The following is a 25,994-nucleotide window of genomic DNA, read 5'->3' as shown; positions in this document are numbered from 1 at the left end:
TAAAACACCCAATTCGCATTTACCCAAGCCTCAATCAACCCAATTCCCAGTTCTCCTATTCCAATTAACCCAATATTGCATACCCAAAAAGACTCAAATAGAGTAGAATTTGATGGTTTTATTTATTTATTTTTTCATTCCATAAGGGATACACTTACTTGAAGTGTATAACCGCTCCTAAGAGGAAGAGACGTCCTCCTTACCAAACCAAACCTAACCTTACATAACATAACAGTAACGTTTTGGAAAAGGCATATTATTTGAGAAGACAATGAAGCTAAACATCAATATTTTGGAAAAGGCGTAACATTGTTAAATGATTAATAAAATGTTATTAACCTAACTTAACCAAACCAAACCTAACCTAACCTAACCTAACCTAACATAACATAACATAAAATAACAGTAATGTTTTGGAAAAGGCGAGATCCGAACAGAACCTTCCTAAAGCCATGATAGGGGACCGTCCCTAAATGTTTATGCGCCATTCCGTGTATGCTTTAATCCTGTTATACGTCATTCCGGTTGGGCGTTAATCCGGTTATACGTTATTCCGGTTATGCGTTAATCCGGTTATACGTTATTCCGGCTATACGTTATTCCGGCTATGCTTTATTCCGTGTATGCTTTAATCCTGTTATACGTTATTCCGGTTGGGCGTTAATCCGGTTATACGTTATTCCGGTTATGCGTTAATTCGGTTATACGTTATTCCGTTTATGCGTTATTCCGTTTATGCGTTAATCCGGTTATACGTTATTCCGGTTATACGTTAATCCGGTTATACGTTATTCAGTTTATGTGTTTTTCCGTTTATGCGTTAATCCGGTTATACGTTATTCCGTTTATGCGCTATTCCTTTTATGCGTTATTCCGTTTATGCGTTATTCCGTTTATGCGTTAATCCGTTTATGCGCTATTCCGTTTATGCGCTATTCCGTTTGTGCGTAAATCTGGTTATGCGCTATTCCGGTTATGCGTTAATCCGTTTATGCGTTAATCCGGTTATACGTTATTCCGGTTATGCGTTAATCCGGTTATACGTTGTTCCGCCTATGCGTTATTCCGTTTATGCGTTAATCCTGTTATACGTTATTCCGGTTATGCGTTAATCCGGTTATACGTTATTCCGTTTATGCGTTAATCCGTTTATGCGCTATTCCGTTTATGCCTTATTCCCATTATGCCTTATTCCGGTTTTTATGCGTTATTCCGATTATACGTTATTCCGTGTGTGCGTTATTCTCCCTTCCCCACACAAACGCCGGGCGTTTTTCTTAGTAGCCGCATTACGTTCTGATACTTCGCGCCATCTATTAGTCATTATTTGAAACCTTACCCACTCGCTCTCGCTTCCGTGAATCCGTGGCCAAGTGGAAAAAAACCTGGTCCAGCATGCCCCCCCCCCCCCCCGGTGACCGCGCTTCGTGGTAGTAATAGTAAAAATCTTGAGTCCTTTTAAAGACTTAGAAAAACAGGGAATTCAGCAACGTCAGCTCTTACGTTGTTTGAAACTGGACTATATTAACCAATTAAAATAAATATAATCAATGGCTTTTTTATGCAGATTAGATTTCTGGACGTTAAAAGATACAATATATATAAAGGATGATGATATTGGTGCTTATCAACTCCACGATAAAAATGAAAACATTGGGGGTGAACGGGCTTACTCGGAAAGCAAAGAGGTCTTTGTGAAATCCCGAGGTCAAGATTGGACACTTAAAAATAAAAGACCCGAGAAATTAAGGGATTCTTTGAAAGAATTGGAAGATTTATTAAACAGTGATAACTTTGCTGCCATTCAGTGGCTACCTTCTGGCATAAGCTTATTCTTAAAAAGCAATCTCTTAATAAATATCCAATGTAAATACGTTGATGATCATTATAATATTGCCAAAATTACATTCGACAAACATTTAGTCGGGAAACTGGCTTCCGAACATATTACGGATGTTGTTAGGGAAGCTCAATTCATTATTGTGGTGTATGGAGAACCTAAAATGACTTACATATTCCTAAGCAAATACAATAAAGGAAAGAAAACTGACAAATTGTCTCATCTAGAACCCAAAATACTCAACGTTGATCTTATTGGTCCTGTGGGGCGTCGGTTGGACAGGCGCGTGTCCATAAATTCCACAAAAGATTGGGCCCTTATATGGTGGTCAGCTAGGAATGGTGAAATTTGGCCTTGGATGCCTGTTTCCTCCGACAAAGAGAGGGCTAATCTAGTCGTGTATGCTTTGGGAGATTCTTCTTTGGAACTAATAAGTTTCTCCAAAAGTGAAGGCGAACTCGTGTCGGCCATGTTTAGCCAACTGTACCCTAGTCAAATTTTGACCGTAGAAGAACACGTGACTAAATCAGAGACGATCAGCGTTAATATTTGCTTCTATCAAGTTTCCAGAGGGAGATTTACGCGCACCTCATTGACTACAATTCCTTTACAAGCTAGCGTTGTCTGCTCCCAGTGGTCACCCAATGAGGAAAGATTGCTTCTTGCTTGTAGCGACATGTCAATTGTTTTGTACGACGCTATTAGACACGGCACAAGGTTGACAAGCTGCTTGTTTACACCCATTGAAGTAGCTTGGCATCCTGGTGGTGCTGTAGTTGTGGTAGCCAGTGAAAAAGGGCATCTACAGTGCTACGATATGGGTCTCTCCTGCGTCAAGATGCAGTTAATGGCGGAAGACTTTCAACCCTCCAAGAAACTGGAATTGTCTTCTTATTTTCAAACTCAACCGTCACTTTTAAGGCTAATTTGGGAAGGCAGTGAAAGAAACGATCCAAGATCTAATACTCTAGCCATTGTCTTTGAGAATGGTCCTATCGCTACCCTGTCCTTCACTTTCGGGCTCTTTTCCAATGGATCATTAACACCATTAGAACTTGTGGCCCAACACCTTAAAACCAACTCTGTCGACGAAGCCATTTCAATTTTGCACAACAATCACTGGAGTATTTATCCGGAAAAGAGTTTCAGGATGTTGAACAACATTTTCAACTTCCTGATGAAGAAACCATTGAACCACGATCGCGAAGCTCAACTAGAGGCCACTTTAGGTTCCTTTTACGACACGAGTCATCCATTACCCGAATCAGTTATTCAAGATTATAGAGACAAAGTTGGTTGTTTGGCTAGAAGATTTTTCCACAGTTTGCTTCGACACGAACGATTTGAAAAGGCTTTCCTCTTAGCTATTGATCTTGGATGCAAAGATTTATTTATGGATCTACACAATATCGCCACGATTAAAGGCGAGAAAACTCTGGCCGATGTAGCTTTATCCAAAGCCAATGAAATGGACAATCACAACGTTATGAGTCCATCAACCAGTTGCGAAAGTGAAACGACAGAGGATGATTACTCTGAACTTTCGGAGGAAGATCTCGCGGAACAGGGGATGTCTACTTACAAACCCGAAGACCTTTTGTTGGATTCTCCAATTTCACCCGCGTTAAATTCATTAACAATCAACGGTGATGTTTCAGTTAGACCCAAAGTGCCTTCATTGCCAGTTGAACCAAATGAGCGACAAAACAATATGCCACTGTCAACTTTCCCAAAAGTACCTTTGTACCAACCCAAAAGCTTCCAATTACACCCTTGGCCTTCTCAACCACCATACACCCAAGAATCATCTATAAACAATAGTTCGGAACTAACGTTACCTCCCCCGACAGTGCCTCCACCTCCTTTGGTTCCGCGTCTTAGCCAGATGAACATAGTAGCCCCTAGTTTACCTCCCAGAAGAGTCATCTCGGCTCCCACTACTCCCATATACTCAAATTTGGGAAATTATCAAAAGTTTTCAATAACAAATGAAAACGAACAGTCAAAGCCAACCATAGGAATTGCCTGTATTAAACCTATCGGTGGCGCCAAAGTATTAACTCCGGAAGTATTAGCTAAAGCAATTGAGGATGAAGATGAAATTTGGTTTTAACTTAAAACATTTTACTAATTTTTAATGATGTTATTAACAAGGAATTACGCCTATTTTTAATACTAAATCAATAAAGGTTTTAACTTTCAAATAACGACATATTTTTAAGCCATGTTGCCTTTTATTTCAAGTAAAGATAATACATGAAGTTTTTAATAGGCTGGTTGTTCATCACGAGCTGCGGTAGCGCCAACTCTTTGATGGTTAATTTTCAAATGATCAGTAAATTCCTGGTAGGGAGTTTTACTCAAAGTTCTTTCTGGCCAGAAATCTGGTGTCAAGTAACTGAAGGTTTTTTGAATGGCCAGATACGTTGCCTTAGCTGTAATTAAAATGAGGATTAAATTAAAAAATGTAAACTCTCGTTGATAAAAAAGAAATTACCAAAATTTCCCAATGTGGCGGTTGAACCTCTAGCAGAGGTATAACAATCTTCGATACCAGCCATGTGCAATAATTTCTTGGGGACTGGAGCGGAAACAATTCCAGTTCCTCTCGGAGCAGGAATGAGACGTACTAAAACACTACCGCATTTACCAGTCACTTTACAAGGGACAGTATGGGGTTTACCGATCTTGTTACCCCAGTAACCTCTTCGAACTGGAATGACTGAGAGTTTGGCCAAAATAATGGCCCCTCTGATAGCCGTTGCTACTTCTTTCGAGCATTTTACTCCTAAACCAACATGGCCATTGTAATCCCCAATGGCAACAAAGGCCTTAAAACGAGTACGTTGACCAGCTCGAGTTTGTTTCTGAACTGGCATGATTTTCAATACTTCGTCTTTCAATGTAGAGCTCAGAAAGAAGTCAATGATCTCATATTCCTAAGTGCATTAGATCACCTTTGTTACCGCAGTTCAAGTTTAGAAAGGGTAAAAAAACACCACTTACTTTGATGGGTAATGAAAAGAGATAGATATCGTGCAGGTTCTTGATTTTGCCATCTTTTACGAGACGACCCAATTTGGTAACCGGAACCCATTCCTTCTCACCTTCCTTTCCACGACCACGTCCACGGCCCCTTCCTCTACCGCGGCCCCGACCACGACCTCGTCCTCCGGCACCAAAACCTCCGCGAAATCCACCTCGACCACCGGCTGGAGCAGCGTCCGCCATATCTAATAATAAATTAAATTAATTAAATTACTTACTATATTCATAAAACATTCCTCTTCGCCTTTAAGCCCCAATTAAATCAAAATCAGTTCCACATGGGACAAGGCTTAGCACAAACTAAGATTTGAACCTCGTTTACATTAATTTTAACAACTTATCCCGCGAAATATTAAAGTTGTCAATTAAAACGTATAATAAAGATTAAATATAGCCAAAATTTAACGCTAATATATTAAAAATAAGCTTGATGCTAATTGATGAGACGGGAAGGAAATTCGCCTTACTTACTTTCGTGGTTATAGATACTGAAATGAAAATTTTTACTATGAAGATTGTGTGACGTCAGCAATCCCCTTCTGCTAGCAGGGCCGGAAATAAGAAAAATTTCTTATAGGACATGTGTCCAGTGACCCCCTGTTTGACTGGGAAATTTATAGGACATTGTCCACTGGAGTGTGCGAAAATAGTGTCGGATCTTCATAGTCAAGGTATCAAAACTTGGGAAAATTTTATTGGTCAAAATGTCCAGTGACCCCCTTAGTTTTTGAAAAAATTATGGGACATTTTAAAATTTTATTGGACAATGTCCAGTGTCCTGTGCTTATTGCCGGCCCTGTGCTAGCCTGTGAAGCATTTCCGGTGTTTTAGCCAGTTGAACGTCATCAAAAATATAACGGAAATGAGACCGAAATGTCAAAAAAAAAAAATTGAAATTAGTCTAATTTTGACCTACAATCAAGATTTCGGTCACTGTGGTGTAAATGTTTTATATTTCAATGCATTTAATCGCTTAATTAAAAAACATTGATGAGGGAGTGAATTAGGAACCGTTTATTAACGCTATAGAAAAATATCTTTTACCAAAATATGGCTTAGACAAAATTAGAGGTATGCATTGCTTAGTTTCCTGCCACTTTCCAATTTCCAAAACCCAGAAGATTATTATGTTGATATCTTTGAATGAAAACCTAAACAATTGCCATTTTTTAATTATTATTTAACTAATTTGACAGTAATTTATTTTTAGGCATATTAGTTATAAAAGGAAGTTTAGAATATCTGGAATATGCCATAAATATTATCCTGTTAAATTAAAATCATTAAAAATGGATTCTGAAACTGCCGAACCTCAAGTTTGTTCAAAGTTATAATTAATTCTGTATTTATTTAGTAATTAAAATAATATTTCTTACAAATTTGCTATAGAGAGAACCTCTCCATTTTCATATTAATGTTGAAAATTTACCAGCACCCGCTGCTGAAGTAGTTCAATCCATTAAGAAGGTAATTTAATGATAAGTTTTTGAACCTAATTAAATTAACTTAATTCTAATTAAAAGGTTGCTGAACAACTACTTTTTCATTGGAAAACATTTCCAATAATACTTCCCCCTCCATTAGCAGTTGCTAATATAGAGGGAGATTCTTTAAATAGAAAAGTAAACTAAACTACTTAAAGTAATTAATAATTATAAGTATTAATTATTAATAATATTAATTATTCATCCTTAGCCTAAACCTTTAAACTTGAGAGACTTATTTGTACCACCTTCTTTTGATGAGTTGGAAGTAGTTGCTTTGGACGTAAAATGTGAACCTAGAAGACTTCACGAGAAGCAATTATTTAGCATCAAAGAATCAGGGTAAATAATTTTCTTTTAATTATAAGTTAATTAAATCAAATTAACTTTAATTAAAACAGAGAGTTTGAGGTTGAAAGTATTAATTTTCCTGGACAAAATCACCGATGGCAACTTAGTCAACTTTTACAAAAAGGAACTCATAAAACAAAGCAAACTTTACTCCAAGTATATAATTTAATTATCTAATTAATTAACTAACTAATTATTTAATTAAATATTAATTTAAATTAATATATTTCACATAGGATTTTGCTCTGGCTTTGAGATTAATTTTGATTACAGCTCATAATCGTTTATGTTCCTCATTTTTTAGTTGCCATAGTGCGTTAAAATCATTGGTCAAAGCATTTCTAAAACTTTTAGGTATTCAACTTTAAAGAAAAAAAAAAAAAAAATTTAATTTAATTTAAAAATTTAAAATATTTTTTTTTTTTTTTTTTATCCAATCAGATATATTCTTTGGAATTCCACATTTAGTTTCAAAAAACTTAGAAAACAGAGTGAAAGAAGAGAGGAGCAAATATTTAGTTACAGAATTGACTGTTAGGGTAAGAAATGAGTCCTTGATTCCCTTGACCATATGGGAGTCCAAGTGCGAGTCCAGGAGTCGCAAAAAAAAAAATCAAAATTTGTTTTGTTAATCAAAATCAAGTCCAATGGGAGTCCACTCCAAACATTTTACAAAGTCAAATTAAAAATAATCACTTAATTACATTACTATTTATTTATGATAAAAATTAGTAACTAATTAACAATAATTGAGTTTATGACAAATAAAAACAAAAATAGTTTTCAAAGAATTACTTTTAATGGAAATATCACTGCCCATAGACACTCTGCTATATATTAGCCTTTGCTAGTATTGCGTAAGAGCGTCTGCACTGGCAAGTGACCAGTCTGGCAAATAACGCACCTCCTCTGGTCCAAAAACTAGTTTATTAATTGCTTGAACCAGTTTTTAAATTCACTGGTCCACAAATCTGTATGAATACTAAGAAGGAGCAGTCCAAAGGCCCAATTTACTATAGAGTAATGTCAGTTCTACATACACAAACGTCATACCCTTCTATCTCTTAGCTCAGTGTCATCCCTTCTATCTCTTAGCTCAGTGTCATCCCCCTACCAGGCGCGTACAGTATCCCCTCTTACAAAAGTGCGCCTAGAGGGAGGGATACACAGTCTACTCCCCTCTCTACCCACACTACTCTATTTTGGAAGCTACCGGGGGGGGGGGTCACTGGTCCCAAGGACTAGTTTAAAAAATATACTTATTTCCCAGACTGCAAGTGACAACGCAGCCACTGACTGTGGGACTGTGGAATGTAATGCATTGCAGGCTGAGAAATAAGGATTTTTTTATTTAACTGGACATATGGCCAATAGAGCCCAAGCATTTCTATTAAAAAAAAAACCTCGTTATTGGCGACTTATAATGGTTAACCTTAGGACGTTTTTAATTAATTAATTAAAGGGGCTGTTCTGGTCGTGGGACAAACGACGATCTTCTTCATAGAGCTTAGCATAGCGGGTGGGTATAAAAAGGAGAGAGGGGTCGGACAGCCCCTTTAAGTGGCAAGTAGACCCCCAAGCAGTGTACATTTGTCCAGGGCCACCGCCTTATTTCTCAGCCTGATATGTTATCGGTTATCGTACATGTCAAATAAAGCTATATCAATATCATTCTTAGCAAGGATCATCCTTGCTTTACGTGCAGTTGTGTAGTGACATAGCCAACTCGATCATGCGCCGCTAAACGTATGATCGAGTAGTCCATAATACTGAAAGCCGTCGTGTACAGTCTTGGAAATAAGTATTATTATTTTTTAAACTTGTCCCCGGGACCAGTGTCTCCCAGCCTCCAGGGCCCCAGCGTCTACAATATTAAACTGGTTTTTGGGACCAGTGACCCTATCCCTGATTTTTTTATTACTAATCCTATTATAAAAATCGGGGAGTATTTGATTTGGTTGTAGCACGAAAGGCTAGGAGTGTATATCAGTGGAGTAGAAATTTAAATCTTGAATTTTTTTTTAAACTGGTCCCTCCTCAATCTTCGTGAAAATTCTCAATTAATAAACTAGTCCCAAGGACCAGTAACCCCGGGATTTCGAATAAAAAAAAACTGGTTTTGGACCTGTGATGTAGCCAAGACTGGTCGTGTAGCTCGCTTTAGTTGCCCCCCCCCCCCGCGAGTTAAAATAGACTAGTTCAAACAGAGAAGAAAGAAGACTCCCATAGGGGAAAAAATGGACTCGTACCCGCTTGCGTGTCCAAGGATGATGGGGGGGGGGAAACCTGAGAGAAATACGGTCGCTGACTGTGTAACGGCTCAGGTTGGGTGGGACGCCAAAAATGGGGGAGGAATAGTCGGACGCGTTGCTAATTGGTCAAGAAGGGCTAGAGACGAACCAATTACAATTGAATCCACCCAACCTGAGCCGTTCCACATTCAGAGCGCCTATTTCTCTCAGATTTTGCACCCTCCCCCATCATCCTTGGCGAGCAATTTGCCAGGCCTAATTAAAACTATATAAATCGGGTTAATTAATTATTATAGCCTAATTTGGAGGATGACTTGGACAACTTATGCCAATTTGTTAGACACCAAATTCGAAAACAAACCATGGAAAAATATCACCTTGAAAATGAGAAACCTCCTCCCGTTCCTTCCCTTTATCAAACTCCTAAAGGAAAAGAAATTGACCTTCGACTCTATAATAAAGGTTCTTTCTTTCTTTATTATAATAATTTCTAAAATGAAACATTAAATTTAATTAACGCATTTTTAGCTCTAATTCGTCAAGCTTACACCATTTTGGCATCAATTCTCGAAAAGGAAGCCAGGAATTGGTTTCTACCTTTTCGGGAAAGAATTATCGCCGAATTAAAAAGTTAGAGGAGTACTTAAATGGGAATTAATTAAGGGGGATGGATTTGATAATTCTTTGGTTAAAAACGCAGCGAAAAAATTATCAGAAGACGAAATAGAGCAACAAGCCACAACGGCAGTTTTAGACGAATATCTTCATAGAGTTTTCGCGTCAATTCTTTCAAATCCCGATATAGAATCGATAGAACCGGGACTGGGCCTATTATTGGTGGAACAATGTCAAGGCATTGTTTTAATGCACAGAGCCATTGACAATATCGAGCGAAAACTCGGAAAACATTTACAAAATGTATTTAATTTAATTTAGTTTAAAGAAAAGTTTAGGTAACATAACATTATACCTTAAAATAACGGCCTCCCTGCCCTCTTATTACAAAATAATTAGCATTTAATTAGGCTTAAAAACGAGGAATAACTGCGCCAACCACCATTGCTTTAGTTTAGTGTCTGTCGTCCGATAAATGGAACCTCTACGCGCGTGATCGAGTGGGCTATGTCCTCTCTCTCACCCTGTAAGAATTCAACCAATCCCTTTAGGGGTGGCTATCAGACGTCACTAAAGTAATGGCGGCTCAGTAGTCCTCGTTTTTATGCCTAATTAAATGCAAATTATTTTGTAATTAGCCTTATTCCTGATCAGCGCTATCTACCCATAGCGGTGACTTTGAGAACTACTGTAAGCGGCAAGCCAACCACTCCAGATGTCGCCAAAAATCTGGTGACGTCATTTTTGGTAAGACCCGAGAGTGCCAGTTAGTGACGTCACCAGATTTTAGCGACATCTGATTGGCTTGCCGCTTACAGTAGTTCTCAAAGTCGCCGCTATGGGTAGGTGGCGCTGAACAGGAATAAGGCTAATTCGAGATATATTTTTTTTTTCAACATTTTTCCTTTTATATTTAGAAAAAGGCCGTTTTTTTTTAGGCATAACGTTACGTTACCTGAACTTTATTTTTTCGTTGGTATTAAATCTGGGGTTTCCATTCTTAATAGCTTAAAAAAGAACTAGAATTGACACATCCAATCCTCTCGTTAATATCTCAATGGGTTAGAAAAGAATTGCAGGAAGCGGAGGAATACTTTTTGGAGGAACATAAATGGGATGCCCATGTGGAAGCAATTTTGCTCTGCAAGCATCGCAAGTTGCACCAAATGGTTTATTTCCTCCAGAGAGATTTGGCTTTTATGAAAGAAGTAAATTAACGCAAAATTTTAAAAATTAATTAAGCCGCCATCTTTAGAAAGATGACGACGTTTAAATATTAACGTGTTTAAAATTAGAGAGAACCAGTTTTAAAAAAGGAATTTGGTCGAGTTCGACAACCTACCAGATGTTTCCAATGGCAAACTCAAATTTGGTGTCCTCGAAAGTGGAAAGTTAGAAGAGTTTTTCAGGGACAAACCGAAGTATTATCGACCGTAATTTCCCAGGTTCCCTCTTCGTCTATGGCCCAACCGCGAGCTGACCCAAACCAAGTAAAACGTACCAACCTTTGACCTCGACCTTATTTTAAATGATTATTAATATCTTCCCCCCCCCAACCCAAAAAAAAAGCCGGTTTTTTTGGTGGAAAAGGAAAGAACTTACATCTCATCAACGCAATGGCCTTGTTGGAGATGGGCCAATTACTTTTTTCGAACATGGACCTGGACTTGGAATGCCATGTTCCTTTTAGGAGTGGTCATTCCAATTTGTAGTCCAGTTAGCCTAAGAGCCCTTTTTTCCGTCAGACCTTTTATGCCTGACTTGGAACTTAGTCAACTCGACGTAAAAAACCCTAATTATAATATTATACATTTTCCGCTCGGATTATTAATATAATCTTTAATCTTCGCGTTTAATCGCAGGGATCTTTAAGTCCGAGAAAAACCTCACTGACCCACACTACTTGTTCTCGTTTGTTCAAACTCTGGAGACACATATCAAAATCCAGAACAGAGTTTGAATCCAGACCCGATACTGGTATAATGATAGGCCAATATTAGAAAGACGCGCGCGTTAATTATACTTAATTAAAAATGTTGCAGGTTTTGTTGGGAAAGGTTTCAGTCGTCATTTGAACCGTTTATGGAATTATTTTATTAAGGGTCTCTTTGGAACTTTGGGAATAATTACTCTCTTTCCTTTAGTATGTTTGACAGTTTCGTTTTTGTCACTTGTCGGAGCAATAACAGCGCCTTTATGGTAAAACTAGACTAACTAGACTTAACTAATATAATTAAAAACGACTTAATTAATCTATAAAACTTAATTAGGGTTCCAGCCGCCACTTTACTATTCCATTTATTTATGATCTTAATCTACGATTTTGATTCTCCCGATGATTCTCGAAACAAAATTTGTATTTTTTTCGAAACTGTCTTCTGGTACTTAGTTTTGCAAGGAATTCTGCAACCAATAGCCGCATTTTGCGTCGCTGTCTTACTCTGTCCATTAGCCGCTTTCGTCACATTCTTAGGTTAGTTAGGTTAGGTTAGGTTGGGATTTTAATTAACCTTAGTAATTTAATCTTATATCGATAATTATTTCAGCCTTGGTTCGATGCGGCTTAAGATATACTTGGGATACAGCCATTTATCACTTAATTATCAAAAAGAGGGGAAGAGTTCCCGCGGTTAATTCGTGGATGGTTAAAAGAATCGCGGGACCCGGATTATCCAATAATCATTATTACAGAGTAATTAAATTAATTGGCCTTATTCCTGATCAGCGCCACCTACCCATAGCGGCGACTTTGAGAACTACTGTAATCGGCAAGCCAATCAGATGTCGCTAAAATCTGGTGACGTCACTAACTGGCACTCTCGGGTCTTACCAAAAATTACGTCACCAGATTTTAGCGACATCTGATTGGCTTGCCGCTTACAGTAGTTCTCAAAGTCGCCGCTATGGGTAGATGGCGCTGATCAGGAATAAGGCCAATTGGGCGGTTTAATTCCGTAGGAGATTGCGTCATTAAAACGTGCACGGCTTATTTTAAAACCTTAGATTTATCCCGAACAAGCTTTAGCGGCTTTGGAAGCTCGACTCGAAAGCGAAGAGTTGAACACGTACAAAGAAGTGGTTGAAAGGGTTATTAAGCAACCTCAACACAAATATAGCGAATTTGTGCAAAATTGCTTTCAACCTTTCTCAGCTTCTCTATCGAAGGAAGGAGTTTACTTGCAATTGGAAAGGCAAACGCAAGAATTGCTTTCAAATCTTAGAGAACAAGTTGAAGGGTATCGTTCGCTTAATCCCCCGTAATATCATTATGGATGGTTAAATTATAAACGTATTCTTATAATAGACGTATGAAAGAACTACATACTGGTCTAAACGCGACGGTCAAATCGAGGATTAAACTAACTAGTAGCGATCTTCAAACCACAATACGTTTAGCGGCGGTTATGCTTGAAAAGTTTTACCCTATTCACGTTTTCTGTCGCATGCCATGCGCCGAACAAAGTTTCTGGGAGGAAAAGGGTTTATCTTATCGAGACTGGCCTGGTAATTAATTAATTCATTAGTTACGCGCTAATTAATTCCGTATAAACTCGATTAAGAGTCTTCTTATTAAGGTTTGGGTGCTCAGCTACTTTCGGAAGTTTTCTCCACGGATCTCTTAACTCCTTTAGACGATAACGATCTCTATTATCGTCTAGAAGTTCAAGGAGTTTCCTTAAATCGATATCAAGAGATGCTTCAAAATGTAGACGAAGCTTTAGATATCGAAGTATCAAGCGCGATACACACGCCAAAGGGAAACATACAAGTTCACGCACCCTATTTGGATATTACATCCTTTAACCCGTTATACAATTACGTAAATACCGTTAACAAAAAAGAAAAGAGAAGGTTTGTATTTTGTAAATGGTAAAACGAGGTCGAGGGATCTCGGTCTTGGTTCTTATAGTTTTAATTAATTTTTAAAGTCATTGGAGATACCCTTGGAAAAAACCTAAACGAAAGCAAGGAGGTTATAATCTTACACCGAGAGCCTCGGAAAAACTTATGATACCGTTGCCTATCCCGCATCCAGCTGAAATAGCCGTCATCATTTTTAATAGGGAAAATGAGGATCCAGTTCCCATTGAACATTCTACTTGCCAAGATGTTTTAAAAGTACGTATTATCACGGCCTACTTAGATCATCTCCTCCGTCGCCTGTAAGGCCGTCCGATTTCGTGGGCGCCCTATGCTAATGGAAAAGTAGCGAAATCCCGCTAGTGCGGCAATTCTCGGGTAGGGGGCGCTCGCATCCGGGACAAACGTCTTAATACATTACTATGGTGAAACTATGCCTTAAAACTGCACTTTTTCATCGGAACTTTTCTATATTTTTTAGATATTTTAGGAATCTAATTTTACATATATTATAAAATCAAGTAAGAGCTATCTTTTGAAACTTATTTCATAATTTTCTGTCCATTAGTTTTGCTGCAATCGTTATCGAAACATTCGAAGTTTCTAGCCGCGAAGATCGAGTTTATCCGCTTCGAATGTTTCGATAACGATTGCAGCAAAACTAATGGACGGAAAATTATGAAATAAGTTTCAAAAGATAGCTCTTACTTGATTTTATAATATATGTTAAAATTAGATTCCTAAAACATCTAAAAAATATAGAAAAATTCCGATGAAAAAGTGCAGTTTTAAGGCATAGTTTCCCCATAAGTAATGTATTAAGACGTTTGTCCCGGATGCGAGCGCCCCCTACCCGAGAATTGCCGCACTAGCGGGATTTCGCTACTTTTCCATTAGCATAGGGCGCCCACGAAATCGGACGGCCTTACAGGCGACGGAGATGTTCTAAGTAGGCCGTGGTATTATTTAATTTGAATTTTCCTACGTATTTAATTAAAATTTCCTTTAAGGTGATTCAAGATGGTTGCCGTAATTCTACGGGAGCTAATTTTGATAATGGGGGGGAGGTTTCACCGGCGGAGAGTCGAAGTTTAACAAACACGGAGGACGAAAGAGGACCCGCTTTAAGAAGGGGAAGTCCTAGTATCAATATAGAAAATCGGGAAAATAACGTTTCCAGCTTGGACGAAGACGATTCGGACCGTCAAAGTCGCACGACTTATAGCCAGCGAACAAGCGGAAGTATCGTGGTCAATTTAGCATCGACCGAGGACATTTCTATCGAACCCGATGGTCAAAGAGTAACGTATAGCCACAGTTCTTACAGCACAACCGTTTGACATAAGGCCACGCCTCTATGCAGCTTTGTTTTTAACTAAGTATTTTTCAAACATTTTTTTGTACCTTCCACTTAATTGTGTTGTTTTTATTTTAATTTTGTTTTTTTTGGGGAAATATTTAAAAACAATTACCAAAGTTTTTAATCTAATCTAATCTAACACGGGTGCCAATAACATAGTCAGTTTAACGCATTTAAAAATGAAGGGGGGGGGGGGGGAAGGAAAAAAAAATGTGGCATATCACGTTATTAATATTACTTAGCCTTAACATTATAGGCCTACGACTTTCTTTCTTTCTTTCTTTCTTTAAATAAACGGAATAAAACAGTAAGTAAAAAAATGGGGTTGGGAAGAAACTAAACTGAACTGAACGTGCCTATTTCATGGTTTTTAATCCTTATCTAAATCTAAGACTATGCATTATATAAAAAACGACAAAGTGTTAAAAATAACGCGCCGAAATCATTTCAAGTCGGAATTAGATTTTATAGGTTGTGTGTTAATTACGAATACGCCTTTTTCTAACGAATTTTATTACAGTAATTGGCCTTATTCCTGATCAACGCCACCGAGGCGTAGCGGCGACTTTTGGAACTATAATAATACGGTAGCCAATTACAGGTGGCGGTGAAGTCGATGGACTCTGATGGAGATGTGTTATTTTCTATGTTTTGTTGATCTTTCTGAATCATGTGAATAGCCAAGGCTTAACAAGCGATATGGTTTCAAAAGTATTAAAAGTTTATTTTACCTTTCTTATTCTGTCTAATATTATGAAATAAGACTTTCGGAGTAAGTTTTCATTCGATTTTGGTCTATTTGGAGACTATTAGGTTAATAATAATTAGTTAAAACATGTTTTTTGAAGTTGAAGCGGTAATAATCAAAACATAGAAAATAACAGATCTCCATCAGAGTCCATCGACTCCACCACCACCTGTAATTGGCTACCGTATTATTATAGTTCCAAAAGTAGCCGCTACGCCTTGGTGGCGTTGATCAGGAATAAGGCCAATTAAAATTTATAAACGTCGAACGCGAAAGAATGCGTAATATTACGCAATTAACGTTTTAGATTGCAATTATTTGCGCTAAATTCGACGACGTTTATGAATTTGGCAAACTTTAAACATTTTTTTTATGATCATCATTCCTTTACAAAAACCGCGATCTTTTCTATTCCAATCTTTTCATTCCTTTTTTTAAATATAAGGTTTTTAATGTCCTATTTTTTGCCAATCACCGACTGTTAATTAAAATTTAGACTGATGATTACATTTTAATCAATGACTTAAAATAATTAACTTATTATTTATAAACCAATACTCTCCGAGGATAAATAGTTAAAAACTGTCCATTTGGGGAATAAATAAATTAAAAAAAAAAGAGAAACAAACAAACAAACAACTTTAAGCGCACTTTAACGCCATTGCTTAAAGAGAGCCTTTTGATCTGACTATCTCACTAATATACTTCGCTATTAGTAATTAAATAACTAAAGCCTATTCTACTTAAAAATTGAATAAAAAAATAAACTTTAAAAAGTATGTTTCTGGTGTAAACAAACAAACAAACAAAAAAACATTCTAGCTCAAAAAGGTAAAATAAAAAGTATAACCGAATCTCACGATTAAAATAAATAACGTAGCTTGGGTTTTTATATTATATATATATATAAGATAAATAATATTTGTATAATAAGAATAAGCACTTTTTTAATTTAAAATTAATATTTATGTAAGAGTAATAAGTGTTATCGGTAGTATAGTCAAGTAAACTTTAAAGAAAAAGGGTTAGAAAATGTAACATTATACCTTAAAAGAACGGTTTTTCTAAATTTAAAATTATATAATATAAATAATCTCTTATTACAAAATAATTAGTACATTTAATTAGTCTTAAAAACGAGGACTACTGCGTCAACCGCCATTTCCTTAGTGGCGATTGCGAAATCGAATCTCTTACGAGCGTGATCGAGTTTGCTATGCCTTACCTCTCTCAGCCAGTGAGAATTCAACCAATCCCTTTATGGGTGGCTATCAGACGTCACTGAAGTAATGGCGGCACAGTAGTCCTCATTTTTAAGACTAATTAAATATTAATTATTTTATAATAAGAGATCATTTATTTTATTTAATATTTAATTCCTTTTATATTTAGTAAAAGGTCGATCTTTTAAGATATAATGTTATCTTACCTGAACCTTTCCTTAAAATATATACGTAGAAATTTGTTATCCTTTTAGAAGTTTTCAGTTTGTTTAATGAATGATTAGTTTGTAGATTTGAATTGGTTCTGTGAAAATAATTGTGTAAAGAAACCCTCTTTCTATCTCTCTATCTGTATTGTACTAGTCACGTATTTGTCTTAGACGTAAAAGTCAATCAACGTGTTTAGCGTGAACCTTTTTTTTTTAAAAAAAAAGTGTATCGGAATGAATCTGTTTAAGTTTCTTTATAATTTATAAATTAAATATGACAAAGTGTACTTATAAAGATGCAAATGGAGATTATTAAAATAGATTGAACATTGTGTAGGAAACGTAGAAAATAGAAATTAAAATTATCACTAAAAATTAATTTTGCATTAAGTTCCGAGAAAAAAAAAATGGTGAATTGTTTTTTATCTTTCTTAGTTAATTCCCTTAATTATAATGAAATTAATTATGATTTTCCAATTTAGAAGTAGGTAAAACAAAATGCTACTAGTACCAATTAAAGTTCTTAGGCTTAACCAAACAAATATCAATTAAAGGTAATTAATATTTAGAATTCAGAATGTATGGTGCAATATTCATTCAAAAATTCTTAAAAGAAATTAAGAAAAACCAATTAATTTTAATTAATTGTAAGTGAGATTGTTTTTCGTATTCTTTCGGTAAAGAACTAATATATGATAATATGAACAAATGATATAGAGGTAAGATAAAATAAAGGTAAATCGAGTTGAAAAAGTGTTGCTGTTTTTCTAAGGACAAAGTTTGTTACGTGGGTTTTTAAAAAAAAAATAAAACTGAGAAATAAATGTTAAAATAATAATAATATTTAGCCCAATTCTAAGGTGTTTTTTGCATATTGGAAAAAAGAAAAAAATCATTAATAAAAGTCACAAACAAGTGTAATAATAAACAACATTAAAAACATGACAAAACGCTCGCTAAGTTGGTCCATTTATTTTGCGTTTAATATTAAGCCACATTGAGTGCGGGGAAAAGGGATTAACTTAGTTTTAGGAAAGCTTCCAGAAATGAAGGGCTTTATCGTAGAAAGAACAAGACACTATTGAAGCATTTACTACGGAGTTTTCCGTTTCTGAACACTTGATATCAACTCCGTATGCCATAGATTTATGTTTGGAGTAACTGGCAATTTCAACGAAATCACCTAAGTATGGCAAAAATGGCAAATATTTACGCTAGGCACGGAAAGACAGAATGGTAGTCCCTTACTGTTCAAAACTTTAACCCCATTATGCATACAAGCTGCTACCAGAATATCCTCATTGGAATTCCAGCGTAGCCTCCAAACTCCACCCCCCACATGAACTTCTTTCAAACATTTTTTCATGTTTCGGCAATCCCAATGTTTGATTAACTCGTCATAGCTTTTTAGAAATTAGAAAGAAATGTTCAGTGACATTTTGGGACAAACTATAGAGACAGAGAGAGAGAGAGGGGAGAGAGAGAGAGAGAGAGAGAGAGAGAGAGGAGAGAGAGGAGAGAGAGAGAGAGAGGAGAGAGAGAGAGAGAGACAGAGAGAGAGAGAGAGAGAGAGGAGAGAGAGAGAGAGAGAGACAGAGAGAGAGAGAGAGAGAGGAGAGAGAGAGAGAGAGAAAGAAACCTAAACAGACAGACCTTCCACTAAATAAATGATTTTCCGTTTTAGTAGAAATTGTGATGCTAGTAACTCCCATAGAATGTTGTTTACTTTGAAAGGCAGCTTTTGAGAGATCAGTACGATAATCCCAACATTTTAAGGAGCAATCGTCCCCACCTTGTAAGTTATAGTCAGAAAAAAAGATGTAAGCTTCGTGAATCGTGATGGTAAAGCAAATGGTAAGTCTTTTTACCAGAAAAAATTCTATTTGGATCGTGTTTATCAAAAGCGACAGCCCATATTTCAAAGTCATGAGCTTGCCATTGAGAAATATTTTGAGAGTCCGATACCGATTCAAAGACATTTTGAAGGGTTAAATACCCCAAAGTATCACAAGTCGCTACCATTCCAGAGTTTCTTAACCAATCAGAACTCATTTAGTATACGGAGTTTTAATGTACTAAGATTTCATTTGGACTTACAACTCGGAGTTATCGAGTGACATAATAATACTGGATTTATGAGAAGCATCGAGATATTTCGCTTCGTTTAATAATCCATTTGAAGGGTCAAGGGTAGATATAGCTAATTTTCCATCAGACAAAGCTGACGTAAGATATACGTGATCATTTGTTGGTAACCACCTAACATCTAAAACTCCGGCTGAAGGAATGTTTTGGATAATTTCGCAATTTTCATCTTTTACTTTGTAAACGGTGATGCCTCCAACTCGTTTATCACTAGACTTTATTTAAATCTTTGTGTTAAAGAAGTTTGTGAATTGAGAAGCGCAATATATCTTATGGACGGACTATTACTTCAATTAGTTCATATTGACCGCATAAAAATGTATCCGTGAAAGGAGAAGGGAACCAAGAGACAACATCGGCGTAATTTTCAACTTCAGAAGACCAGACAGTGGCTGGTTCGTTAATTTTAGACATTTTTCACCTACAAATGAGGCTTTCACGTTTTAAACAAGACCAAGATAACAAGATACATATACATTTTTTTTTTAATAAAAGACAGGGGCAAGAGTTACATAGAAAATAGTGTGGGGTGAAGATGAATTTAGCTGCGCGCGTTCCTTTCAGTCTCCATTAAACATTCTCTAACTAAAATTCGCGCGTGTACTATGCCTCTTTTAAGCCTTTCAGCCGAAGATTTGCTGCCGGAATATGTGGGGCGAATATCCTTGCCCAGTTCTTCAATTACCGCTAATAACTGAGCGTATTTAGATTGAGGAGCTTGGCGCAAAGCGGCCAAACCTAGAGCCGTGCTGCTATGAGGATTTTGTTGATGTACTAGGCCTACCGCTTGAGTAGCCGATAATATAGATAAATCGTCCGACATTAAGTTAACGTTTCGAGGCGTGCCAGGGTTGCTTTGCGCGGGCGAATCAGTGGATCTAGAGTCATCATCAACATTTGACCTTTTTCAACAACAGTCAACAACACATTTTGTTGGGAATTAGGCCTAAACCTTAGCTCCAGCACCAGGATAGGAATTTAAAGGGATATATATAAAAATAAATAGAATCCCGTACCTTTTTTGATGGTATTGAAGACTCTGGCTCATTTTAAAATACTGAGAATGAAGAAAAGCTCTTTAAATAGAATTACCTCCTAATCTAGTCCTAATTTGAAAGACATAAAATAGCCAAGGCTTAGTTCAACGACATAAAACAAAGATATCATATATCTCGCAAGATTTAACAATTCCCCGAGTGTATTGGACATTCAAGATTCACTCCAACATTTCAACAAACAATTTAATATTACTCTAATACACATTACCTTTGATCCAGTTTTGATTAATATTGATGTAACTTCGATTGAACTTACAGGGATTCGCGACTTCGCGAAATAAATACGGCCGGACGAAATGAAACTAGACAGCTAATGAACTAAAGCAGACGACAAACTTACTTCTGCCGGCAAGAGCGTGATTGAGTCGGCTGTGGGTCGCGTGTACCAGCCAGGGCCGGAAATAAGAAAAATGGGACATCTGTCCAGTGACCCCCTGTTTGACTGGATAGGACATTGTCCACTTAAGTGTGCAAAAATTGTGTCGATTCTCCAGAGTCAAGGTATCAAAACCTCGGAAAATTTATTGGTCACATTGTCCAGTAACCCCCTTAGTTTTTAAAAAAATTATGGGACATTTTAAAATTTTATTGGACAATGTCCAGTGTCCTGTGCTTATTTCCGGCCCTGGACCAGCTAGGCTGGGAAATAAGCATAAATTTTAAACTAGTCCGAAATAATAAATTGGTGGCAAACACCACGTGGGTTAAATATTAATAAATCGAACTGAAATTACAACTTCCAAACTTTTTATTCAACTTACTTAAGAGTATCGTATTACTATTACATGAAATAAAACGAAATTTTTTTTTATTTGCTTGATGTTGTATTTTTTTTAAAAAGAAGAAAATTTACAACTATAAAATAAAACGGGACTAAAACAGTTTCATAACCGTTTCGTAAAACAAACAGAAAAATCTCTTGGCTAATTCTTACAATATTGAACTTAAAGGAGAGATTCACAAACATTAATTACATCTTTTTTTTGAGGCACCAACCAGGCTACTAAAAATGATATCCTTCTTATGAAAAGTTTCTTAGTTTATGCTCACGGGAGTTTTGTAATTTAGCAACGAGGGTTAGCGTTGGGCCTAATTTAAACTTACGATAAAATAATAAAATTTTGTAATTTTTTTTTTTATTATCAAAATAGGGTTTAGTCTAATACTGAAACCTTCTTTTAATACAAGTAGTAAAAGAATTCGGACTAGGATTTTATTTTTTTTTATGTCAAACGCTAAAACAAAAAAAAATTAAATATAGTCTGGAAATAATGAATTTTTTTTTTCAAAATGATAAAAAAATGAAAATGCCCACGTCAATTGACTAAAAATTATACCTTTTTAATTTTTACATTAAAACCCTTACAGAACACTTTGATGGTTTGTTTTTTTTTCTCATCTTAATTATCAAATATTACAAGAAAGAATAGTAAGACAAAGGGGAAATACAGCGAGTTATAAAATTTTCATAACCTTTAAAGCGTATTATTGAAATTTTTTTTTAAAAATTTAATATCGTATTGTAGCGAAAAAGAAACCCGATATCAATTTAAGTGTTTTTGAATTTAAATTACTTTTTAAACTAATTAAAAAGTGTCAAAGCTCACAACTATTAAAGAAACGTTAAAACACAATGCGGTCCAATTAAAAAAAAAAAAACAAAAACTAATTAACAAGTAATAAACAGTCAGTCAGGATATTTAAAAAATGGATTTAAAAATATAAACCGAATCTTGAACCTTAACATTCGCATCCATAGGATGATATGGAAATTTTTAAATCGCCTATTTACAGAATTCAAGATTCGCTTCGTATTTTTTTTTTTTTTTTTTTCGTTTTAAATAAAATCCATTTTTCATATAAAAATCTTTCCCCCAAATTAGCTGCCGTCAAAATTCTCAGCTGCGACTTATTTTCTTTAAAAATTTATGCAAATTTAAGATTGTGACTGACGAAACAGCTAATTCCAAAAAGGTATACATACACATTATTGAGATTCGTATTATAATTATTAAAATTATTATATTTAAAGAGGCAAGGTAACGAACTTTAAAACTGAGATTTCTTTTTTAAAAATTGCTTAAAATTAGCCTTATTCCTGATCAGCGCCATCTACCCATAGCGGTGACTTTGAGAACTACTGTAAGCGGCAAGCCAATCAGATGTGGCTAAAATCTGGTAACGTCATTTTTGGTAAGACCCGAGAGTGCCAGTTAGTGACGTCACCAGATTTTAGCGACATCTGATTGGCTTGCCGCTTACAGTAGTTCTCAAAGTCGCCGCTATGGGTAGGTGGCGATGATCAGGAATAAGGCTAATTGAAAGTTTGCATTTTGGCAAAAAGCTTAAAGAGGGGGAATTGGGAGATTGGGAAGCGAAATATGTTTTAAGAAACAACGCTATTTATAATGCGGGGAAATATGAACATTTAAACGTACTTAATATCATCAATCTTATTATGCCATCGTTTATCAATAGCTATTACAATGGTTTTAGCGGCGTACTTCTTTTGTTTTTGGTTCAATATTTAAAAATACAAGTTTATAATTAAATCAAAATGTTAATTGGGAAATTATTAACAAAGTTTACATTTACGTTTATGGGGGTGTTGTTGGGTATTACGCTTTCGTTTCATCTCATCAAGATATTAAATAAATTAAAATAATGTCCGCTCATAGATTGAAATTGAAATAATGGGTAAAACTAAAACTAAAACTAAAACTAAAAAAAAAAATTAGAAAAAAAAATATGAAATAAACATGATTGGTAAACTCAGGAAAAAGAAGATTATAACGAAAGATTTTAACAAAATATAACGAAAGTAAAATTATAAAAAACTAAAAGAAGAAACAGAATGTAAATAAATGAATCGAATTTAACCCAGCATTGATTTAAGTAAAATTATAATTAATTTTCCTATATGATGAATTTAATTTAAAATAAATTTTAACTTTAGCCTAGCCTGGAAAAGAATCAGATTTAACTCTTCCACGTTTAATTAAAAATATTATAGTTAATTCAAAGTAAAGTTTGGCATTTCTTTAAATATTTCGTTTTTTTTTCGGGTATTTTAAGTTATAAAAGATTTTTAAGCTTTTTTAAAAGTTATACTTCTAGGGCAAAAAGGGATTAAGCGAACATTATTTATAGTATGAAATGGGTGATAATACAATTTACACGGACTAGTCCTAATCCGTTAAACTTGTTATTAAGAGGTAGAGGGATAAAGGATTTTTCTTATATAATCATGTAGATGAAGTTTGGGAACGTTCCTACAAAATTAAACCCTTTTTTTTTGTTAACGCTTTCACTAAGAAAGTCATCTCATTTGACGCAAAATGTTTAGCCCAAGGTTTTTGAAATAGACTTAAAAAATAAAAATAAAACGGCTGCAGGAGGTGGGAGGGGATTATTAGGACTACTTTCTATACTGGTACGTTTTTTTCTCTAATATTTGTATCTTCTTTTTGTTTGAATCCTAGCCTTGAGCTTCACAATAAATACAAGATGTAAAAAATAGTTTGTGTGCGAGTATTTTCTTCTTAATTTTCTTTTGTCAATATTTGGTATTTTTTTTTTTAATAAATCCCCCCGTTATTTAAGAGAAATAAAATTTAAACTAAAAGTTAACGTGACTTTTAAGTTAAAATTTACACCATTCTTACGAATTATTTCGGGATTTTAGGAAGCAATCAAATGTACAAATTAAAAATATCATTTGAAGAAACTTCAATCATTATATGAATCAATCAAAAACCCATAAATGATTGAAAATTGGGTTAAATTTTTTGAAGGGCCATTTTGAAATATTTTAAAACCTTCGAAGAAATTCGTTTCTCCTCCAAAAAGAAAAAAAAATAATAAAAACTTGATTGCAAATGAAAAAAACAACACACTCATTTTCGGCACTTGTTACGAACACAAATTCTGGTCAGATCCAAATTTTTTCCCCCAAATTTGTTTTTTTTTTACATTAAAAAACAAATTTTATAGTTTTTTTGAATTTTCTTCATATTCATGATTTATCCTTTTTTTTTTTAAGTTGTGCATTTTTTGGTTGTCTTCTCGTTTTGGGTTTTTTTTTCTTCTCTAAAAGACGCGTTGTTGTATTTTCCCCCTTTTCAGTTTATCGAAATTCTACTAGTTTGTTGGTTTATTTGTTTGTTTGTTTAAAAAAGTTTTAAATTATCTCTCCTGGCCTTTGTTTTTTTTTCCTTAATTTGTTTTTTTATTAAATGGTGACTGTGTGGTGTTGTTTGAAAATCTCCTCTAGTAGGGTGTAAAGCGATTGTACCCACTTCGGTATACCGCAGCCTTTTTTAATTACGCGTAGTTAAAGTTAATTACGGTGTTAATTTTTAAGTAAATTTTGATATTTTGAAGGAATATTAAATGAAACGTTTGATAATTAAGCTAAACCGAATTTGATTAATAGAAAAACCATCCCCAAAAATATTGAGATATTGATAGAAAAACGATCATTTCCCTTTAGGGTCTATCTTTAAATTCTTCAAAATAAATTTAGAGTGACCTTGAAATACCAGAAAAAAAAAATGCAGACCCTTCCCACCCAGACACCGAACTTTAAACAGTGATTAAATTTAAAATGAGAACAATAATCTGCTAAGTTTCAATATTCCCTCTAAATATCAAAACTTAAAGAAGTTTCTAGCTAGAGAGAGCTTAAGAGAAAAATTGGGGGCCGTCTCTAGCGACGTTTCAAAGTTCTCAGGGTGAAGCCACCATACAGGGTGAATCTAGCCCATGTATTTCCTACGGGCGCCTGTAAAACATCGTACCCGCAATACACCAAAGCACGTTTCCCCAAAAATTAAATAAAAACCCTCTCCATCTAGAAACGATTGAAATTTTGAAACAAGGTTAAAGACATTTACTCCGTATCCCGCGACGGGTCCTATGCTGTGTCCGAGGTAAGGGTCCGTGTACTCTCGACCATAGCTGTAATACAATGATGGAGATCTAAAAGGAGGTCGTACAGGAGTAGAGAAGAAAGAGGTGGGATAGTGGAGAGGTCAAGGGGTCGTGTAGGGTTCAAATTGCCCGAGTGAGAGTCATCGGAAAGTCAAAGGGGATTGGATAAAAGCGGATAAAAAGGGGTAGGAGGAGGGCGTAATTTTTAAGGTTTTAAATAAAGCATCCACAACCAAAAAAACCACCACAATTTTTGTTTTTAAAAAATCTCATGCACAAATGCCATGATTTTCTTTTCCGCTAGTGTATAAAATTATTATTTCTTTTTTTTTTGAAAAAACGGTTCTTAGAGTTTAAGTTGAATCATAATTAAAAAAAGCAACCCAATATTAAATTATTTAGAAAAATTGCGTGCCTCCAAAAAAGACGGGACGGGTTAGCGTAAATTTTTCACCCAGAATCTTGTGAATTATTTCTCTACCCACTAAGTACATTTGTAATATTTAAAAAAGAAATAAAATAAAACAGAAATATTCATGCGTGGTAGCGGTAGCCCAAAAATTAAAAAAAAAAAAAACTAATTTAAATTTTAAGGTTATTATTAAAACTAGATTTAAAAAAAAAAATTAGTATATTTTTTAAATAAAATTATTGCCATGCATTTTATGTTGCTTGTGTAAATTATATTTGCTTGTAATTAATTTTTTTTTATTTTGGGATTATTTCAAAAATTTTAAAATTTGGCCTAGACGCATCAAAAGAAACAAATTAATTTCTGACGTTATGGGGCTTTTAGAAAGAAAAAAAATTAACGTAAGTCTTTACATGCTTGCCATACACGGAAAATTAAATAATTTTTGCAGGACAG

The 25,994-nt window shown here is 35.2% G+C and overlaps 6 protein-coding genes across 7 annotated transcripts in view; 2 read left to right on the top strand and 4 right to left on the bottom strand.

The window, feature by feature from the left end:
* The first annotated feature begins 1,328 nt into the window (after nucleotides 1-1,328).
* Nucleotides 1,329-4,050, top strand: frtz (WD repeat-containing and planar cell polarity effector protein fritz). The gene has a single exon (XM_089843511.1). The coding sequence runs from the start codon at nucleotides 1,551-1,553 to the stop codon at nucleotides 3,951-3,953; it is 2,403 nt and encodes an 800-aa protein (XP_089699637.1). The 5' UTR covers nucleotides 1,329-1,550; the 3' UTR covers nucleotides 3,954-4,050.
* A 4-nt stretch (nucleotides 4,051-4,054) lies between these two features.
* RpS2 (ribosomal protein S2) lies at nucleotides 4,055-5,510 on the bottom strand. Of its 2 annotated transcripts, none has more exons than XM_089843531.1 (4): nucleotides 5,360-5,510; nucleotides 4,847-5,073; nucleotides 4,338-4,779; nucleotides 4,055-4,275 (listed from the first exon to the last, which is right to left on the bottom strand). In XM_089843531.1, exons 2-4 carry the CDS (start codon nucleotides 5,069-5,071, stop codon nucleotides 4,106-4,108), a joined length of 837 nt encoding a protein of 278 aa, XP_089699657.1. In that variant the 5' UTR covers nucleotides 5,072-5,073; nucleotides 5,360-5,510; the 3' UTR covers nucleotides 4,055-4,105. The 2 variants fall into 2 exon arrangements, with proteins under 2 accessions (XP_089699657.1, XP_089699658.1); XM_089843532.1 differs by having other exon boundaries at nucleotides 5,356-5,374.
* Nucleotides 5,511-5,749: 239 nt separating this feature from the next.
* LOC149661952 (uncharacterized) lies at nucleotides 5,750-17,951 on the top strand. Its single transcript, XM_089843510.1, has 23 exons — nucleotides 5,750-5,959; nucleotides 6,099-6,204; nucleotides 6,278-6,355; nucleotides 6,412-6,510; nucleotides 6,584-6,714; nucleotides 6,774-6,879; nucleotides 6,960-7,077; nucleotides 7,165-7,262; nucleotides 9,272-9,437; nucleotides 9,504-9,605; nucleotides 9,676-9,893; nucleotides 10,598-10,798; nucleotides 10,886-11,080; nucleotides 11,160-11,372; nucleotides 11,453-11,567; nucleotides 11,633-11,789; nucleotides 11,861-12,063; nucleotides 12,137-12,282; nucleotides 12,594-12,826; nucleotides 12,895-13,094; nucleotides 13,166-13,442; nucleotides 13,520-13,709; nucleotides 14,462-17,951. The coding sequence occupies exons 2-23, from the start codon at nucleotides 6,178-6,180 to the stop codon at nucleotides 14,789-14,791; spliced, it is 3,603 nt and encodes a 1,200-aa protein (XP_089699636.1). The 5' UTR covers nucleotides 5,750-5,959; nucleotides 6,099-6,177; the 3' UTR covers nucleotides 14,792-17,951.
* On the bottom strand, nucleotides 17,943-20,575 carry LOC149661950 (diphthine methyltransferase). Its single transcript, XM_089843524.1, has 8 exons — nucleotides 20,403-20,575; nucleotides 20,153-20,242; nucleotides 19,425-19,557; nucleotides 19,089-19,351; nucleotides 18,860-19,023; nucleotides 18,645-18,783; nucleotides 18,240-18,394; nucleotides 17,943-18,174 (listed from the first exon to the last, which is right to left on the bottom strand). The coding sequence occupies exons 3-8, from the start codon at nucleotides 19,548-19,550 to the stop codon at nucleotides 18,020-18,022; spliced, it is 1,002 nt and encodes a 333-aa protein (XP_089699650.1). The 5' UTR covers nucleotides 19,551-19,557; nucleotides 20,153-20,242; nucleotides 20,403-20,575; the 3' UTR covers nucleotides 17,943-18,019.
* On the bottom strand, nucleotides 19,678-20,184 carry LOC149661951 (uncharacterized). Its single transcript, XM_089843831.1, has 2 exons — nucleotides 20,153-20,184; nucleotides 19,678-20,038 (listed from the first exon to the last, which is right to left on the bottom strand). Exons 1-2 carry the CDS (start codon nucleotides 20,182-20,184, stop codon nucleotides 19,678-19,680), a joined length of 393 nt encoding a protein of 130 aa, XP_089699957.1.
* Nucleotides 20,576-20,924: 349 nt separating the features above from the next.
* The window catches only part of Rbfox1 (RNA-binding Fox protein 1), an 80,055-nt gene continuing 74,985 nt past the window's right edge, over nucleotides 20,925-25,994 (bottom strand). Inside the window, exons 10-11 of the mRNA XM_089843830.1 lie at nucleotides 25,084-25,174; nucleotides 20,925-24,508 (exon numbers count right to left, since the gene is read on the bottom strand). Coding sequence (XP_089699956.1) covers nucleotides 24,464-24,508; nucleotides 25,084-25,174 — 136 coding nt within the window. The 3' untranslated portion in view covers nucleotides 20,925-24,463. The remainder of the gene's footprint in view (nucleotides 24,509-25,083; nucleotides 25,175-25,994) is intronic.

The sequence above is a fragment of the Phalangium opilio genome, unplaced genomic scaffold (genome assembly GCF_054372755.1).
Source record: "Phalangium opilio isolate 3A_F unplaced genomic scaffold, DU_Popi_V2 ptg000070l_1, whole genome shotgun sequence".
Lineage (NCBI taxonomy): Eukaryota > Metazoa > Arthropoda > Arachnida > Opiliones > Phalangiidae > Phalangium > Phalangium opilio.
Note: the sequence above shows the minus strand (reverse complement) of the source record. Positions and strands in the feature narration are given on the sequence as shown.

Bases quoted from the DNA above. Each gene is read 5' to 3' on its own strand.
- LOC149661951 (XM_089843831.1), bottom strand. From the start codon at position 20,184: ATGAGCCAGAGTCTTCAATACCATCAAAAAAG. The intron at 20,039-20,152 runs GTACGGGATTCT...TTGTTGAAAAAG, and splicing joins CTTCAATACCATCAAAAAAG to GTCAAATGTTGATGATGACT.
- LOC149661952 (XM_089843510.1), top strand. From the start codon at position 6,178: ATGGATTCTGAAACTGCCGAACCTCAA. The intron at 6,715-6,773 runs GTAAATAATTTT...TAATTAAAACAG, and splicing joins TTTAGCATCAAAGAATCAGG to AGAGTTTGAGGTTGAAAGTA. The intron at 7,078-7,164 runs GTATTCAACTTT...TTATCCAATCAG, and splicing joins AGCATTTCTAAAACTTTTAG to ATATATTCTTTGGAATTCCA.
- RpS2 (XM_089843531.1), bottom strand. From the start codon at position 5,071: ATGGCGGACGCTGCTCCAGCCGGTGGTCGAGGTGGATTTCGCGGAGGT. The intron at 4,780-4,846 runs GTAAGTGGTGTT...TAATGCACTTAG, and splicing joins TCTTTTCATTACCCATCAAA to GAATATGAGATCATTGACTT. The intron at 4,276-4,337 runs GTAATTTCTTTT...TTTTAATTACAG, and splicing joins CGCCACATTGGGAAATTTTG to CTAAGGCAACGTATCTGGCC.
- frtz (XM_089843511.1), top strand. From the start codon at position 1,551: ATGGCTTTTTTATGCAGATTAGATTTCTGGACGTTAAAAGATACAATA.
- LOC149661950 (XM_089843524.1), bottom strand. From the start codon at position 19,550: ATGTCTAAAATTAACGAACCAGCCACTGTCTGGTCTTCTGAAGTTGAA. The intron at 19,352-19,424 runs GTAATAGTCCGT...ATTTAAATAAAG, and splicing joins GTCAATATGAACTAATTGAA to TCTAGTGATAAACGAGTTGG. The intron at 19,024-19,088 runs GTAAGTCCAAAT...TGATTGGTTAAG, and splicing joins TCACTCGATAACTCCGAGTT to AAACTCTGGAATGGTAGCGA.